Below are 17171 nucleotides of genomic sequence, written 5' to 3' on the forward strand. Positions count from 1 at the left end.
CTTAGTACTATATATCTTAGTACTATAATATCTTAGTAGTGTAAAAAATCTATTATTATAATTATTTAGCCTTCATATTTCAATGATACTAGATAGAAGTGGAGCTGTGGCTCAAGTGGCAGAGCACCAGCTTTGAGCAAAAATAGTCAAGCAAGAGCTCACGGCCTTGACTTCAAGCCCCAAATCAGTATACACACACAAAATTTCAATGGTACTAGAGTTTGGACTCTATGTTATGTGCTTGCTAGGCGAGGACTCTACCACTTGAACCTCTAGCTTTGGCCTCCAAATTTCAGCAGGATTTTATTGGTTTATATAAAATTGAAACTTCTTTCTCCTATCTATGTAGTGAAATCAAGTTTGTTTTGTTTTAAAATCTAGTATTGGGTTGGTGGTGTATTTATAAAAAATGGAAAATAGAAAATTGCTCCTCTCCACAAGACTGTCATTATCCTCTGGCATAAAATGGATCATGAGTATTCATTTACCTCGGTACCAGTCATATGACCTTCATTTCTTTTGGCTTACAGAAAGCCACCTGCCACAGGCAACTCCTAAGTGTTCCACAGGCTGAATTCATATGAACAAAAAAAGATTATGTCTGCTAGCAGGAATAAATTTAGCTGCCACTCCAATGGTGTTCTGAGATAAATATCCTGACTGAAATAAGAACCCAAACCATGCCCTGGGTTCCCTTGTTTTTATTCTCTTAAGGAGGTGTAAGAGAGCTTTACTGCATTTGGTCCTCATTTTACCTCACTCCTGATTTTCCCAAATAGCTATTGAGAAAATACAGTTTAGAGAAAATGGTAGCCTCGAACCCTCAGCAGTAACAGAGCTTCAGAGACTAGGTTGACTAAAGACAGAAGATAGCATCAGGAGCTTACCTGTTCATTGGACCGTGACAGACAGCTCTTGATGACTTCTGTTTCCAGAAGGGTCCTCTTATTAATCTCTATATGTTCATAGTACTTAGAAAGGCGGGTCTGCCCTTGTTTATTTACCATTAGAAAAAATTTTATCATTTTTTTTTCTTGCCAGTGTTTTTCTAAACAGAAGTGAAAAGTTATGACAGGAGATGGCTGAAATTGGAACCTGGAGGGTAAAAACAACAGAAAGGAAGGATTAAATTTCTCCAAGAGTCATATTTAGTCTGTTCTAAAGATGAGCCAGAAGGAAATAACGTATCATCTGAAAACATTAGCCTCACTCCTATGAGCAAAATGAGGTTTGAACAAATAATAACGAAACATCAATTTTCATTAGTTACCATCCAAAACAATTCTGAGCGTTCGCATTACTTGTGTTCATGTTCATTCTATTTAGTCGTCAGTTTTACTGGTGCCAACTATGTTTAACATCACTTGAGCCACACCTCTAGTTCAGACTTCTTTTTTTTTTCCAGTCCTAGGGCTTGAACTAAAGTCCTGGGCACTGTCCTTGAGCTTTTTGCTCAAGGCTAGCACTCAACCAGTTTCAGTCATAGCGCTACTTCTGATGGTTAATTAGAGATCTCATGAATGTTTCTGCCCAGACTGGCTTTTAACCATGATCCTCAAATCTCAGCCTCCTGAGTAACTAGGATTACAGGTGTGAGCCACCAGACCCTGGCCAGGTCTGGCTTTTTTGCCAGTTAATTGAAGATAAGAGTCTCTTGGATTTGTTTGTCCTGTCTGGCTTTTAACTGTGATCTTCAGATCTCAGTCTCCTGAGGAGCTACAATTATAGATGTGAGCCACTGATGACTAGTTATGATTTTTGTTCTTCTGGTTTTCATGGCTTAGGCGCTAAACAGACAAGCTATTGCATAAAAGGTGACAGTTGTACCTGAGTCAGGTGTACTCTTGCGGTGCACAAGGAAGAAACAGAAAGATTGAGCAAGAGTTTCCCGGAGAAGAGGCTCTTTACAATGCTGTGGAATTGTGGATGATCCAGAGACACTCTGAGGCAGAGGAAGCAAGGTGTTATTGATCTGGGAAATTCACCATGGCTAATTTTGGAGAGTAGCAAGAATGGATGTAGGAAATTAAGCTGCTTAAATATGATAAAATCAGCTTTAACTCATACTAAGGAATTTAAGTTGTATTTTATAAAAATAGAAATAAGATCTCAGTGAAGTTTTTCTCTGTGAGTGGTTGAAATTGTAGTATTTTTTTGGGGGGGGGTCTGGTTGTGGGGCCTGAACTCTGGGCCTGGGCGCTGTCCCTCAGCTCTTCAGCTCAAGGCTAGCGCTCTACCACTTGAGCCACAGCGCCACTTCCGGCTTTTTTCTTTTTGCTTATGTGGTGCTGAGGAATCGAACACAGGGCCTCCAGCATGCAAGGCAAGCGATCTACCACTGAGCCACCTTCCCAGCCTGAAATTGTAGTATTAATTAATTATTATTATTTTTTTTTTTTTGTCAGTCGTGGGGCTTGAACTCTGGGCCTGGGCGCTGTCCCTCAGCTCTTCAGCTCAAGGCGAGCACTCTACCACTTGAGCTACAGTGCCACTTCCGGTTTTCTGGTGGTTTATTGGAGATAGGAGTCTCACAGTCTCTCCTGCCTGGGCTGGCTTTGAACTGCGATCCTCAGATCTCAGCCTCCTGAGTAGCTAGGATTACAGGCGTGAGCCACCAGTGCCCAGCTTGTAGTATTAATTATTATTTGTCAAATTCCTTTACCAAGATCCTTTACTGGTATTGGGTCTTGAACCTAAGGCCTGGGGCACTGTCCCTCAGCTTTTTGCTCAACGCTGTTGCTCTAGCACTGGATTGTGTGTATATGGTTATTTGGGGAGAAGAATCTCAGGGATATTCCTGTCCAGGATGGCCTCAAACTGTAATCCTTAAACTCAGCCTCCTAAGTAGATAGGTTTATAGGGCATGAGACACCAGTGCCAGCTAAATCTCAGTTTTTGAAGACAGATATTTCCGTTGCTTTTATTTCAATAATAAAGTAAAGTTTTGCTACTCAGGAGACTAAGGATCATGGTTTAAAGCCAGTCCAGGCAGAAAAGTCCATGAGACTCTTATCTCTAATTAGCCAGCAAAAAGCTAGAAGTAAAAGTGTTGCTCAAGTGGTAGAGCACCAGCCTTAAGCTTAAAAAAAAAAATAGCCAAAACAGAGCATGAGGCCTTGAGTTCAGACCCCAGTATGGCCACATACATATACACAAAAGAATACCAAGAAAGTTCATAGGTTAAGGCCTCCATCACAGAGTGAACCTTGTTAGCTGCAGGCTAACGTAGCTAGATCTAGCTGGATAGCACTAAGTATTTTCTTTAGGGATTTTTTTTTTTTTGGGTCCGGTTGTGGGGCTTGAACTCTGGGCCTGGGTGCTGTCCCTCAGCTCTTCAGCTCAAGGCTAGCACTCTACCATTTTAGCCACAGCGCCACTTCCAGCTTTTTGCTTTTTGCTTATGTGGTGCTGAGGAATCGAACCCAGGGCCTCATGCATGCAAGGCAAGCACTCTACCACTGAGCCACCCTCCCAGCCCTCCTTAAGGGATTTTGCCTGCTTAAAGAGAAAGTAAAACAGACCCAGCTCACCTTAGCTCTGCCCAACACCTGCCTGAGCTCTAGGTAAATATCTACCAATGAAGTAGGAGAGAGAAATGCAAACAGTACTCAGCAAAGGGTCTGCTGTGATGGTTACTCTACAATAGAGTCTTGAAGCATCCAGAAATATTATACAATAAAACTTGGATTAAGATTTTATTTCTGTCTCTGTGTGTGTGTGTGTGTGTGTGTGTGGTTTGTTTATTTTTTGCAGTTATGGGCTTGAATTCAGGTCTGGGTGCTGTCTCTGACCTTTTTTGCTCAAGGCCCATGTTCTACCACTTTAAGCCACAGCACCACTACCAAGTCTTTTGTTTTGGTGCCAGTCCAGGGGCTTGAACTTGGCCTGGGCACTGTCCCTGAAATTCTTTTTGCTCAAGGCTAAAACTCTATCACTTGAGCCACAGCTTCATTTCTGGAGCTGTGGCTCCATTTTTTTGGTGGCTAATTGGAGATAATAATATCAATAACTTTCCTGCCTGGGCTGGTTTTGAACTGTGATCCTCAGATCTGAGTCTCATGAGTTGCTGGCATTACAAGTTTGAGTCACCACAGCCTAGCTTGAACTAAGTGTTTTATATATATATCTATATATAGATACATAGATATATATGTATGTATGTGTATATATGCACACACACACACACACACACACACACACACACACACACATATATGATTTTTTTCCTTCTGTTTATGGGGCTTGAATTCAGGGGTTGGGAGTTCAGCCACAACTCTACTTCTGGCTCTTTTGTAGTTAATTGGAGATAAGAGTCTTATGAGCTTCCTACCTGGGCTGGCTTCAAACCATGATCCTCAGATCTTAGCTTCTTAATAACTAGGATTACAGGCATGAGCCACTGGTGCCTGGCTATATGAGTACTTTTTGCTCTCCCAGTTCATCTCTTATTTCCTAAGCCCTGTCAGACAGGTGGTTACCTCGCAATCTCAAACATGCTATAAAAAGTCAAGCAGAGTGTATCAAAGCTACCCTTGGGTTAACAGGATATTATCTAGACCAGCTCAGCCAGGGATCTGACAGGTGGGCAATGGGGGAGGTCTGTGGTCATTCACTCTATTTTCCAGGAAGATAACATCACTGTTTGCTGTGGGTGGGATTGCAACACACCCTGTGGTGTTTGATCATTTGCTATTAAGTGTTATTTTTGTTCTCCTTACGAATTATTGCCAGGAAATTATGACAGATGACCAAGAAGTTAAGACTGTCATCCATCTGTTTCCTTTGGGCAAAATTATTTTAAAAGAAACAATGACAGGAATTAAAATCTTATAACTTTGATTTCAATAGCCAGGTAAAATTAAATTATGGGGCTGGGAATGTGGCTTAGTGGTAGAGTACTTGCCTAGCATGCATGAAGCCCTGGGTTCCATTCCTTAGTACCACATAAACAGAAAAAGCCAGAAGTGGTGCTGTAGCTAAAGTGGTAGAGTGCTAGCCTTGAGCAAAAAAAGGTCAGGGACAGTGCCCAGGCCCTGAGTTCAAGCTCCAGAACTGGCCCCCAAAAAATTAAAAATTAAAATTATGATTTCAAAGGTACCAATGGTCAACTTCTGCTTTCAAAAGGCCTGGTTTCATTAAGTGGTAAAGTGAGAAATAAAAATATCCACTAAGTTGGGTGCCAGTGGCTCAAGTCTATAATCCTAGCTGCTCAGGAAACTGAGATCTGAGGCTCACAGTTCAAAACCAGCCTGGGCAATAAAGTCCATGAGGCTTTTATCTCCAATTAACCACCAAAAAGCTGGAAGTAGAACTGTGGTTCAAGTGGTAGAGTGCTAGTGTTGAGCAAAAACCTGAAGGACAGCACCCAGGCTCTGAGTTCAAGCCCCAGGACTGGTTGGCACACATTCTCTCTCCCTTCCTCTTTCCTTCCCTCTCTCTCTCTCCCTCTCCCTCTCTCTCTGTCTGTCTGTCTGTCTCTCTCTCTCTCTCACCCCCCCCCCCCCCACAGAGATGTTACATGGAGGGATCAGATTGGCTTCTAACTTACAAGTGGAAGCACAACATTCCTTCTCACTGACTTCAAATGCACAGATGACAAACAAGTTGAATTGACTGCTAGCAGGTAGGATGTAAATTTTCCCAACAGATTAAATGAAGGCAATTAGAGACTTGAGTGCATTTTTTTTTTTTTGGTACACTTACAATTCCACAATTCCATAATTTATAATTATAGGATTCAACAATAATAAGAAGTGCAACTAGAAACTATTCCTACATAAAAGTACACAATGCCAAAGTAAACAATATGGAGAGGGGAGAGACAAAGACTTGTTTGAAAACTGAAGATGAGTAGTGTAAGCATGGATCCTGGCTAGCAATCATCAGGAAGGAGGCAGATAAATAACTGGGAGGGAGAGGTAAGACAATAAAGGAATGTGTTTAGACAAATGCTGGGAGTGGTGAGGGAGCAGGTATGAACTCTCTCTACTTAATGAACTCTTTGCTTCAACAATATACAAGACAGTTAAGGAATCTAGGAGAGCCCATGTGCAAAAGCTTGTGTGACTGTGTATGAAAAACAAAGAAGAACAAAAATGAAACTCCAGTGGGATAAGTATTGCACAAAGGGTGTGGGGGAACACCCAGCAGGGATTCTAGAACATTCCTAGAGGAGAAAGTAAACGAACAAGATTTTCCTTGAGTTAGTAGGGACATTCTTTGAAGCCCAAGACCTGTGGACTTGTCAGATTCATAGTAGATTGTGAACATAGCCATGTCCTAGGGTCCTACATGACATAAACTTAACACCTAGAGAAAAGAGACTGAAAAGACCCAGGCTATATTAAAGTAGGTCATTTTCATATTTATGATGGTTGTCTTTCTGGGAGGTTAGATTTAGAAGTATCTTTATAGATCATCATATTCAAACATGGAAAATAGGTTTCAGATTGAGTGCCAAGTTGTTCTGATTAATAATACATATGCTAAGCCAGATGCTGTTGGTTCATCTGTAATCCAGCTATTCAGGAGCTAGAGACCTGAGGCTTAGAATTTGAAGTCAGCTTGGACAGAAAACTCTGTGGGACTCTTCCGTTAATCAGTAAAATACCAGAAGTAGAGTCATGGATCAAGTGGTAGAGCACCAGTCTTGGGCAAAAAAGCCAGGCAAGAGAAGAGGGTAAGACCATGAATTCAAGCTCCAGTCCCTACACACGAAAAAATATGTATAGGTGTAGGTATAGGTATATTGAAGTATTTAGGGAACTGCATTGATACAAGTTACTATGGAAACAGCAAAAAATTAATACAGATTAATGGGTGGCTAGAGACGAATAGTGGCTTCACAAATAATAAAGTAAATATAGTAAATTAATGATATGATCTTAGTGGCAAATACATGGGAATTCACTGTAAAATTTCTTCAACTTTCTTACTTGAAAGTCATCAGTAATAAGCTGGGTACTGATAGTTCACGCCTGTAATCCTATCTATTCAGGAGGCAGAAATCTAAGGATCACAGTTCAAAAAGCCTGGGCAGGAAAGGTCTGTGAGACTCTTCAATTAACCACTAAAAGCCAGAAATGGAACTATGGCTCACCTGGTAGAGCACCCAGACCTTGAGTTCAAGTCCAGGACACACACACACACACACACACACACACACACACACACACACACACACACACACACACACACACACACACACGTCATCAGTAATAGAATGGAAAAATGTTATTTTGGCTAGGTGGATTTTTATTTGATTTTTCAATTAACAGACCTCATTTGTTAGAACTGTTTTAGAATTGTAGAAAAATTGGAGTGATTGTAATTCCTATATATTCCACATGTTTTTTTTCTACGATCATTCCCTTATTATTACCATCTTTGATACACTATTATTAACGAAGTCCATACTTTATGTGGATTTCCTACTTTTTATCTAATGTCCTTTTCTGCGGCATGGTACCACATTGAAATTGGTGTTCATGCTTCTTTTTTTTTTTTTTTGTTAGTTGTGGGACTTGAACTCTGGGCCTGGGTGCTATCCCTCAGCTCTTCAGCTCAAGGCTAGCACTCTACTACTTGAGCCACTGCACCACTTCCAGTTTTCTTTTTTTCTTTTTTTTGCCGGTCATGGGGCTTGAACTCTGGGCCTGGGCACTGTCCCTCAGCTCTTCAACTCAAGGCTAGCGCTCTACCACTGGAGCCACAGCACCACTTCCGGCTTTTTCTGTTTATGTGGTGCTGAGGAATCGAACCCAGGGCCTCATGCTTGCAAGGCATGCACTCTACCGCTGAGCTACCCTCCCAGCCCTCCACTTCCAGTTTTCTGAGTGGTTTATTAGAGATAAGAGTCTCATGGACTTTCCTGCCCAGGCTGGCTTTGAACCATGACCCTCAGATCTTAGCCTCCTGAGTAGCTAGGATTACAGGCCTGAGCCACCGATGCCCGGCTCTCACACCTTAAGGTGTTCCTGGTGTGACAATTCTGGTGGGTGCCTTATTTTTGATCATCTTGGCAGTTTTGAAGACATTATCAGATATTTGATGGGATGCCTCTCTTTTTTCCCCCCCTGATGTTATTCTCATAACTAAAATGGGGTTATAGGCTTTTGGAGGAAGAACCCAGAGATAAAGTTCCATTTTCGTCACATTTCTATCAGCATGGCCTCTCACTGTGGACACTGTCCACAATGTTTGACTCAGTTTTCTCCATCTTATGCTCCTCTATTATTCCTCCTTTAGGAAGAAGACTGTCTACATATATTATTTGTAGCTCTTCTGTACAAATTTGTTTAGACTACCTCTTTTATTTATTCAATTATTCCTTCATAGTAAAATAAGGACTTTTGAACATTTTATACCGTGAGTTATATTTTAGGTTATAACCTGCTAAAGGACTGTGACCCAAAGCTTGAAAAGTACTATACTAGAATATTTTTATATTTTTTTTTCTTTTTTTTTTTTTTTTTTGTCGGTCATGGGGCTTGAACTCTGGGCTTGGGTGCTATTCCTCAGCTCTTCAGCTCAAGGCGAGTGCTCTACCACTTGAGCCACAGTGCCACTTCCGGTTTTTTGGTGGTTTATTGGAGATAAGAGTCTCACAGACTTTCCTGCCCAGGCTGACTTTGAACCATGATCCTCAGATCTCAGCTTCCTGAGTAGTTAGGATTACAGGCATGAGCCACCGGTGCCCAGCTACTATACTAGAATATTAACTTGTGAATATGACCACTGCCTTACTTCAGATCCTTACATAGTACTTCATACCACAAGCAGAGGATTGTGAGTTGAAAGCCAGCCTGGGCTATGTAGCATGTTTCAGACCAGGCTGGGAAAGCAGTGAAATTCAAAAACCAAACACTGAAAACCACTGATATATTCACATAAAACAGACATATAAGGTATCCTGGAATCCCAATTCCTGTCCTAAATCCAATCATCTTCCTCAAAAGACAACCAGTGTATTTTTTGTTTTGTTTTGTCTTTTTGCCAGTCCTGGGGCTTGAACTCAGGGCATGTACACTGTCCCTGGGCTGTTTTTACTCACGGCTAGTACTCTGCCTCTTGAGCCACAGCACCATTTCTGGCTTTTTCTATTCATGTGGTACTGAGGAATGGAACCTAGGGCTTCATGCATGCTAGGCAAGCACTCTACCACTAAGCCACATTCCCAGCCCACCACCAGTGTTTTTATCTAGCATCTATCCTTGTAGGCTTAATCTATATACATTTACACCTAAGCATAAATGCCTGTGTTGCAAGTTTTTTTTATTGTTGTTGTTGTTGGTTGTGGGGCTTGAACTCAGGTACTGGGCACTGTCCCTTAGCTCTTTTGCTCAAGGCTAGCACTCTAATACTTTGAGCCACAGCATCACTTTTGGTTTTCTGGTGGTTAATTGGTAAGAGTCTTAGGGACTTTCCTGCACGGGCTCACTTTGAACCATGATCCTCAGTACTCAGCCTCCTGAGTAGGTAGGATTACAGGCATGAGCCACCAGCACCTGGGTTTGCTACATATATATATTTTTATGGTGGTACTGGGGACAGTGGTAGGAAGATTAATGTCCCAAGCAACCCCAGAACAAACATGAGACTCTATCTGAAAAATAACCTAAGGCAATAAGGACTTGGTTTGTGCCTGAAGTGCCAGAAGAGTTCAAAACTCCAGTGCTGCAAACAAACATATAAATATCCAAATATATGTGGAACACAATTTAAAATCTCCAATTGCAGTTGGACACTGGTGACACATACCTGTAATCCTAGTTACTTAGGAAGCTGAGATCTAAGGAATAAGGTATGGAGCCAGTCTGGGCCAGACAAATCAGAGATTCTCATCTCTTCAATTCACCAGCAAAATGCCTAAACTTAATATTCAAGTTGTAGAGTGCCAGTGGTGAGAAAAAATAAAATAAAAACCTGTGAGATCCTGAGGCTCTGAGTTCAAGCCTCAGCGCAGATGTTCCTCCCCCCCCACATAAAAAGATTAAGAAAAGGGGGGCTGGACATGTGATTAGTGGTAGAATGTCTGCTTGAATGCCCACTTAGCAAGTATGGGGCCTTTAGTTCAATCCTCAGTACTGCCAAAAAAGCGCAACAATAACAAAACCCACCAAAACTCCCATGTAATTTAAAAATCTTTTTGTGGGATAATTGTCATGTACTCAAAGTTGGACTATTAATAGAAAGACTAAAAGTAACCATCATTCAAAAATACGTTCTAGAGACATATTTTTGTAAAATTATGCCCATTTTAAACCTCTTAGGGGTTAGAGGTATGGCTTAGTGGTACAGCATGCATCTAGAATACCTGAGGACCTCGGTTTACTTCCTATCATAAGGAAAAAAACAAAGAATAAAACAACAACAGTCAATTCTCAAAAGAGAACACTGTCTCTAGCGCAGAATCTCCAGGTGTTAACTTGATATCAGCCTTTTGAGGGCTCTCCCCAGTTGCTCTAATGGGAGACTAGCCACATTTCCAAGCTTGTTAAATTCTCACCTTGGAAAGTTTGGGCAGTTTTCCATTCAACCACATTTTCCAGTCATTTTGATCTCATGTTTACAGACCTGGCTGTCCCTTGTTAGCCAATGGCCACGAGGGACTTGGCTTTAGCCAGTTTTGTTTTTTTTTTTTGACATCTCCCTGTTAGGTATTATGCAATATTATCATAGCCTACTTTTATCAGACTCATATTACTCAGGAGACAATTCCAAATGAACCTGGGATAGAATTTTTTTTTTTTGGGGGGGGGGGGTCGGTCATGGGGCCTGAACTCTGTTCCTAGGCTCTTCAGCTCAAGACTAGTGCTCTACCACTTGAGCCACAGCACCACTTCTGGCTTTTTCTGCTTATGTGGTGCTGAGGAATCCAACCCAGGGCCTCATGCAGGTAATGCAAGCACTCTACCACTGAGCCACCTTCCCAGCCCTGGACTAGAATTTTATACAGCTTTCTGAATTTTAAAAAATTTGTTATTAAGGCAATTTACAGAGGGGTTACTGTTTCTGTAAGTCAGGTAATGAGTACATTTCTTTTTGGGTAATGTCATACCTTCCTTTGTTCTCTGAGTTTCTTAAAGATTTTATTTAGTATCTATTTTTCTAGGATAGAGGAAGGTTCTTTTTTTGTCATACAATATATTATTTGAATGATTCAAGTGTCCTGCATTTCTTTTCTTCTTTTGCCAGTCCTGGAGCTTGAACTCTGGGCCTAGGCACTGTCCCTGAGCTTCTTTTTGTTCAAGGCTATCAGTCTACCACTTGAGCCACAGTGCCACTTCTGGCTTTTTCTGTGTATGTGGTACTGAGGAATGGAGCCCAGGGTTTCATGCATACAAGGCAAGCACTCTACCACTGAGCCACCTTCCCAGCCCTTGCATTTATTTCTAAAGGCTCCTATATTTGTTTGCATTGTTTACAAAGGTGAATACCCTTTTATTTCCTTGAGCAAACTGCATCACCCCTTAACTACCTAAAAATAACTTCAAGCATGAAAATGCCTCTGGAATCCAAGATAGTAATCTTGTGCTGGTTGATAAGTGAGTAGGAGGCAAACTAGTAAAGGGAAACTTTGTTTCCAAACATGTTTGTATTGACAGTGGAAATCACTTCCTATTTTGCTGTTCTATTAAGAACATGCTGGGGCTGGGAAGGTGGCTCAGTGGTAGAGTGCTTGCCTTGTATGCTTGAGGCTCTGGGTTCTATTCCTCAGCACCCATAAGCAAAAAAAAAAAAAAAAGCCAGAAGTGGCGCTGTGGCTCAAGTGGTAGATTAGCACTAGCCTTGAGCTGAAGAGCTGAGGGGCAGCGCCCAGGCTCAGAGTTCAGGCCCACAACCGGACACCCCCCCCCCCCCCAAAAAAAAAGAACATGCTGAAGTGATGAAAGTTTTTTTTTTTTCTTTTCTTTCTGGTACTGACATTTTAACTCAGTTTGCTGGCTCAGCAGGTACTCTATCATTTGGACCATGCTTCTAGCGTTGCTTTTTGCTGGTTATTTGGGAGATGGAGTTCTCTGCCTAGGTTGCTTAACAGCCTTAATCTTCTGGATCTCAAACTCTTGAGTAGTTAGGATTATAGGCATGAGGCACCTGCACTCAGATGATCAAAGATTATTTCAGTTTTCTCTCCTAGTCATGGAGATAAGAACATTAGTCACAATCTTTGCAGATGACTCAAAAACAAAAAAAGGCAAGTGTTCCTGAACCAGTTTATACTCTTTGATGCAAGTTGATATAAAATTGTATGTGTAGGGGCTGGGAAGGTGGCTCAGTGGAAGAGTGCTTTCCTTGCATGCATGAGACCCTGGGTTTGATTCAGCACCACATAAGCAGAAAAGGCTGAAAGTGGTGCTGTGGCTCAAGCCTTGAGCTGAAGAGCTGAGGGACAGCACCCAGGCTCAGAGTGCAGGGCCCATGACTGGCAAAAATAAAAAATAAAATTGTATGTTTAGGCAAGTATTACGAGGAGCTATTTAGTTCTAAAAGGCAGAGTTAAAACTATCAAATACTATAACAATTGGAAAGACAGTATCTGGATGTTATTCATTCCCAGTTAAGTCTGGAATTCCTTAAAATCCCTTTGCTGATGTAATATATGTAAATGAAATATGATGTCTTTAGTCAAAAATAAAATAAGCATATGGATTTAAAGAGCAGCTCTGGGAAGAAATTCTTAACTGAATTTTTAAGACAGGAATTCTTGAAGATCCTATCAGGAGCCTGGGAGAATCTGTGGGCAAGGAGAAGAGATAAATAGGAATGATGAAATGACAGAACAAAGAGCAAGTTTCAAAGGTGAGAATGAGGAGAGGAAATGACTCAGCTACAGATCAGAAAGGGAATTCCAGTAAGGTAAGTTGTAGGTGATAATGTGGCTTGGCATTATCCTGTCCTGCGACGTCATGAGTAGAAAGTACAGTGTGAATAGCTTACAAAAGATAGTTTTTTCCCCTGTCCTGTACTTTTAATATGCAGGGCATTTCTAGTCCTTGAATCTTAACAGCTGAGCAGAGCATGGTGGCGCACAGCTCTAATCCTAGCACTTGGGAGGCTGAGACAGGAGAATTTTAAGTTCCAGTGTGAGCTACACAACCAGATCCAATTTCAAATAACTCATTTTAGTCTGGCCTTAAGTTATTCATCAAATATTTATGAAGGATCCATTGTGTCCCAGCACTGGCAGTAGGGATGGTTGCAAACAGAGGGTCTCTGCCTTTCTTGGAAGCTGCAACTGGCAGACAAATGACCCTATAGTATATATTTTAAAAATGGCCAAGGAATTGACATTTATAAACCAATGGTTAAAGTGAATGTAGACATATTCAGTTGGAATTCTTGAAATAGGGAGCTCACTTGAGGTTTTCAAAGAGCCGATTTGAAACGGATGCACATTAAGAGATTGAGAGTGCCAGGTGGTTTCCTGAGAAATTTGCTTAAAATTAGCCTGGAAAAGTACGGACAGAGATAAGGAAGATCTACAACTTGAAGGATCTTTATAAGCTAGCAAAAATGTGGACTTTATTCTAAATATGGACACCACTAAAATATCTTAAGCAGGATAAAAACAAATCTGCTTTTCTAGAGGATCAATGAGGCACGGGGGATAGTGGAAGTGGGTGAAGGTGTGGAGATTTAAACTCAGGCATGAATGGAGGCAAAGGGTAGTGTTAGCATTCTGCCCACCTTTGGTCCTCAGCTCCACCCAGACCCGAGCTCCTCCCAGCCCTAGAGTTCCCACATATAGCTGACCCCCTCCCTCTCTCCACCCAGACCATCTGAGCCCTCACCTACCTCACGTCCTGCCCCCAGACCCTCCAGCTACCTGGATAGAGATGGATGCCATGTGTTCCCTTCTCCTGGGAAATAGGGTCCCTCTAATACACCTTATAATAATGTTTCTCCTGTGCCTAACTGCCTCCCCGTGGTCCCCCTGGGATGGGTTTGAAGGATTCCTTTCAGATAGGAAAGTCGTTTCTGAGAAAGGATTCCATTTGAGGGGGACAGTGGTTTGAGGGAAAGGTAGTACTACAATGACTCCTGGCCTTTCCGTTTGGATAGTGTCAGGTAGACAGTAGACCAGGTGTGGGGGTGCACCTCCACAATCCCAGTCACTCAGCCGAATCATGGTTGGAGGCCAACGGGTGTGCGTGGTGCGTGCTTGTGATCCCCAAGTGGAGGAGGCCATTGAGATTTAGGCTGGCCCGGGCAAAGGTCTGACTCTATTTCAGAAATAATTAAAGCAAAAAAAAAAAAAAAAAAAAAAGAAAGGGTTACAAGTCTGACTGTGTGGCTCCAGGGGTGGAGCACCTCCCCAACAAGTTAGGAGTTTCAGCCTCCTCTTCCTCGTCCTGAAGGAGGAACACGTCCAGGGAGGAGTGTGTACGTCTCCCTCCCGGGTGGCTCAGACAGAGCACCAACAAAAGAGGAACTTCGTGAGTTCGTGGCGTGACACAGACCAGGTGGCACCCCCACACCCTTTCTCCTTTCATCCATCATCAGGCTCTAGAGGCGATCACGGCCTCAAAGCTCTTCCGACACACCTCACTCGGGAATAGCCAGGAAGCGGGGAGGAAAAGTGGGGCGAGCCCGAGCGGGGGGGGGGGCGGGGGGGGGGATGGGGGCTGACTGGCGAGGACCAAGGCCCGGGCTGGAGACAGGGACGAGGGGATCGGGGTGATCTGCCGAAGGAGACCGGTCTCCGAAGTCCCAGTCCCTCCCCCCCCCCCCTCCCCGGGACTGAGAAACTGCAGACGGAACGAGGAGCAGACAGAAAAAAAGAGGCCGACGTCCTGGGGCAGCCTGAGCCCCGCCAGGAATGCGGGAGGCGTCAGGAATCCCGGACGGGCTGCACACCGCAACGAACGGCTGCGGAGGCTGCCACAAGCCACACCACCGGGCCGCCACGGACCCGCTCGCCCCACAAAGCGGGAACTGTAGCCCCCTGGTTCAGTAACCGCCTTCCCGGCTGCTGCCACCGCTACCGCCGCCGCCGCCAACTCGGAGCCGGTCTGGGGGGGCGTGGCCAGACTTGTCCCCACCCCCTAACCGCGAGTGCCTGCGTCCTCGGTGCGCTTGCGTAGGGTGAGGCCGGACTCTATTTGGTTAGCCAGCGTGCGGCGGCCGCGGCGTCGACTACCCGGCATGCCGCGCGGGAGCGGCGGCCCTGCGTCGCTCCCCTTCCCGACCCTGCCCCCTCCCCCTCCCGCCGCGGCTCCCCCCTTCCCCTAAAGTGAGTGAGTGAGACGGGCAGATGGAGGAGGGACTGTAATGGCGGCGGCCGGCAGCTCCCTGCTCTGACCCCCCCCTCCCCCGGCAAGCACACCAGCAACGACCCCCCCCTCCCCGCCCCTCTGCCGGCCGGCCTCCGCCTCGCCGTCGGCTCGGGGCCACTCTCTCCGGTTCCCCCCCCCCCCCCCGCCTCCCCCGCCGCCTGCGTCTCGCCCAGCGCCCCGGCCGGGGCCCCACACACAATGGACGAGCTTGCCGGCGGCGGCGGCGGCCCCGGGATGGCGGGGGTCCCTCCCCGGCAGCAGCAGCAGCAGCAGCAGCAGCAGCAGGGCCCCGGGGGGAACCTGAGCCTTCCGCCGGGGGGCAATGGAGCGGCAGGCGCCGGGGGTCCTCCGGCCTCGGAGGGAGCGGGCCCCCCGGCGGGCCCGGAGCTGTCCCGGCCGCAGCAGTACACTATCCCGGGGATACTGCACTACATCCAGCACGAGTGGGCCCGGTTCGAGATGGAGCGGGCGCACTGGGAGGTGGAGCGCGCCGAACTGCAGGTACCTCGCGAGGGGATCGGTCGGTGGGTGCGCGGGACGGCGGCCGGGACTCGCGGCCCGGGCCGGGGGGTGGGGGGAGGTGGGGTCGGGACTCCCTTCCACCGGGAGCCGGCGCCGGGCGGCGGGAGGTGGGAGGCCGGAGAGAGACCTACCTGGGCGGGCCGGAGGCCGGCGGTCCCGGCGGCGCTGGCCCGGCGGCCGCTCCGCCTTCCCCCACGGAGCCTGGCTCCCCAACCCTCCCTAGCTGCGCGGTGCGGGCTTCCTCGGGGCAGCCATTTTGGCTGTTAGTATGGCGTCTGCGGGGGCTCCTCGGGAGCCCGGCCTTCCCTGGCCTGCGGGGTTTTTGGGGCCGCGCTCCCGGCCGCCACCGTCCGGAGTGGGGCTGCCCGGCGCAGAGTTTGCGCTCGTTTCATTCTCTCTGGAGATGGAGAACCCGAAGACGGACTGACACTGGCATCTTCCCATCTTGCCCCTGACCCCCGACCTTCCCCTCCTCTTTGGGCTAGTCTGACTTGACCCCCTTTTCCCGCAACTTAATACATAGTTACCCCCTCGAAAACCACAGCTCCCCCCCCCCCCCCCCCACCTTGGGCAGCTACCTCACAGCTGATCTGTGAGGTTTTCATTTCCCACTGTCATCTCAACTACCTACATCCCTGGGATTATTTTATATATATATATATATATATATATATCTCGTATATATATATATATATATATATATATATAACATCAGTATGAGACGTGTATTACACAGGTACTGCTTTGCTCACTTGGACTCCCTTTAGTTCTTCCCCGGGGTTGATCTGCATTTGTCTTTTTTAGAGTCCCTTTCACTCAGACCTCCCCTCCAGTCCCCTTCTTCACCGAGCCAAACCAGACTTCTCTTGTGCTGCATTTGTGACACGCCAGAGAACTGGTTATTCGTTTCGAAGTGCAACGTATTTGTGCCATGCTTACGAACTCATAAAGTTTGAGTTCCGGACTCGTTCTTCTAAATGTGAACTAAAAAGTGGCTTCGTTACCCAACGTTTGGAAGGTGTTAGTAGCATTGGGCTCTTGCCATGGATATTAAAAATTGCTACATCTTTTCAGATGGCTTACATAAATTGTAGGATACTGTACTTGGACTTATTTTTACATCTCTTCCCAGAGCAAATTTAAGTTTCCGAAACAAAAAGCATGCATCAGAATAGTACTGCTTTTTGTACTGCTACATATTTAGGCATTATATGCCTGATGTGGTTAGGAAGATGAGAGTAGTTAGGAAAAATTAGGAAGAGGATGATTGGATTAATAGGATGTCCTCAAACAAATGACCCTTTAGTTTGGTTTTGAGCTAGTAAACGCTTTTGATTCCACAAAGTGGGTGAAGTTAAACTTCAAGTCTGG

General features: G+C 45.1%; 2 protein-coding genes across 9 annotated transcripts in view; one reads left to right on the top strand and one right to left on the bottom strand.

Annotated features, from left to right (window-relative positions):
* Ap4s1 (adaptor related protein complex 4 subunit sigma 1) overlaps window positions 1-16157 on the bottom strand; it is a 41688-nt gene extending 25531 nt beyond the window's left edge. Inside the window, exons 1-3 of one of the 3 annotated variants that reach the window (XM_042677388.1) lie at window positions 15932-16147; window positions 1828-1942; window positions 888-1095 (exon numbers count right to left, since the gene is read on the bottom strand). In XM_042677388.1, coding sequence (XP_042533322.1) covers window positions 888-1025 — 138 coding nt within the window. In that variant the 5' untranslated portion in view covers window positions 1026-1095; window positions 1828-1942; window positions 15932-16147. Of the gene's footprint in view, window positions 1-887; window positions 1096-1827; window positions 1943-15931 lie in introns of all 3 variants that reach the window. The other 2 variants (XM_042677390.1, XM_042677389.1) reach the window with 2 other exon arrangements.
* Strn3 (striatin 3) overlaps window positions 15220-17171 on the top strand; it is a 99588-nt gene continuing 97636 nt past the window's right edge. For 3 of the 6 annotated variants that reach the window (XR_006147121.1, XR_006147120.1, XM_042677384.1), the window contains exon 1: window positions 15220-15779. Coding sequence is in view for 4 of the 6 variants with exons in the window: in XM_042677384.1 (XP_042533318.1) it covers window positions 15477-15779 (303 nt within the window). In the remaining 2 variants the exon portion in view is untranslated. The remainder of the gene's footprint in view (window positions 15780-17171) is intronic. The other 3 variants (XM_042677386.1, XM_042677385.1, XM_042677387.1) reach the window with 2 other exon arrangements.

This window comes from Dipodomys spectabilis, unplaced genomic scaffold (assembly GCF_019054845.1).
Source record: "Dipodomys spectabilis isolate Male_0828 unplaced genomic scaffold, ASM1905484v1 ptg000038l, whole genome shotgun sequence".
NCBI classification, from domain to species: domain Eukaryota; kingdom Metazoa; phylum Chordata; class Mammalia; order Rodentia; family Heteromyidae; genus Dipodomys; species Dipodomys spectabilis.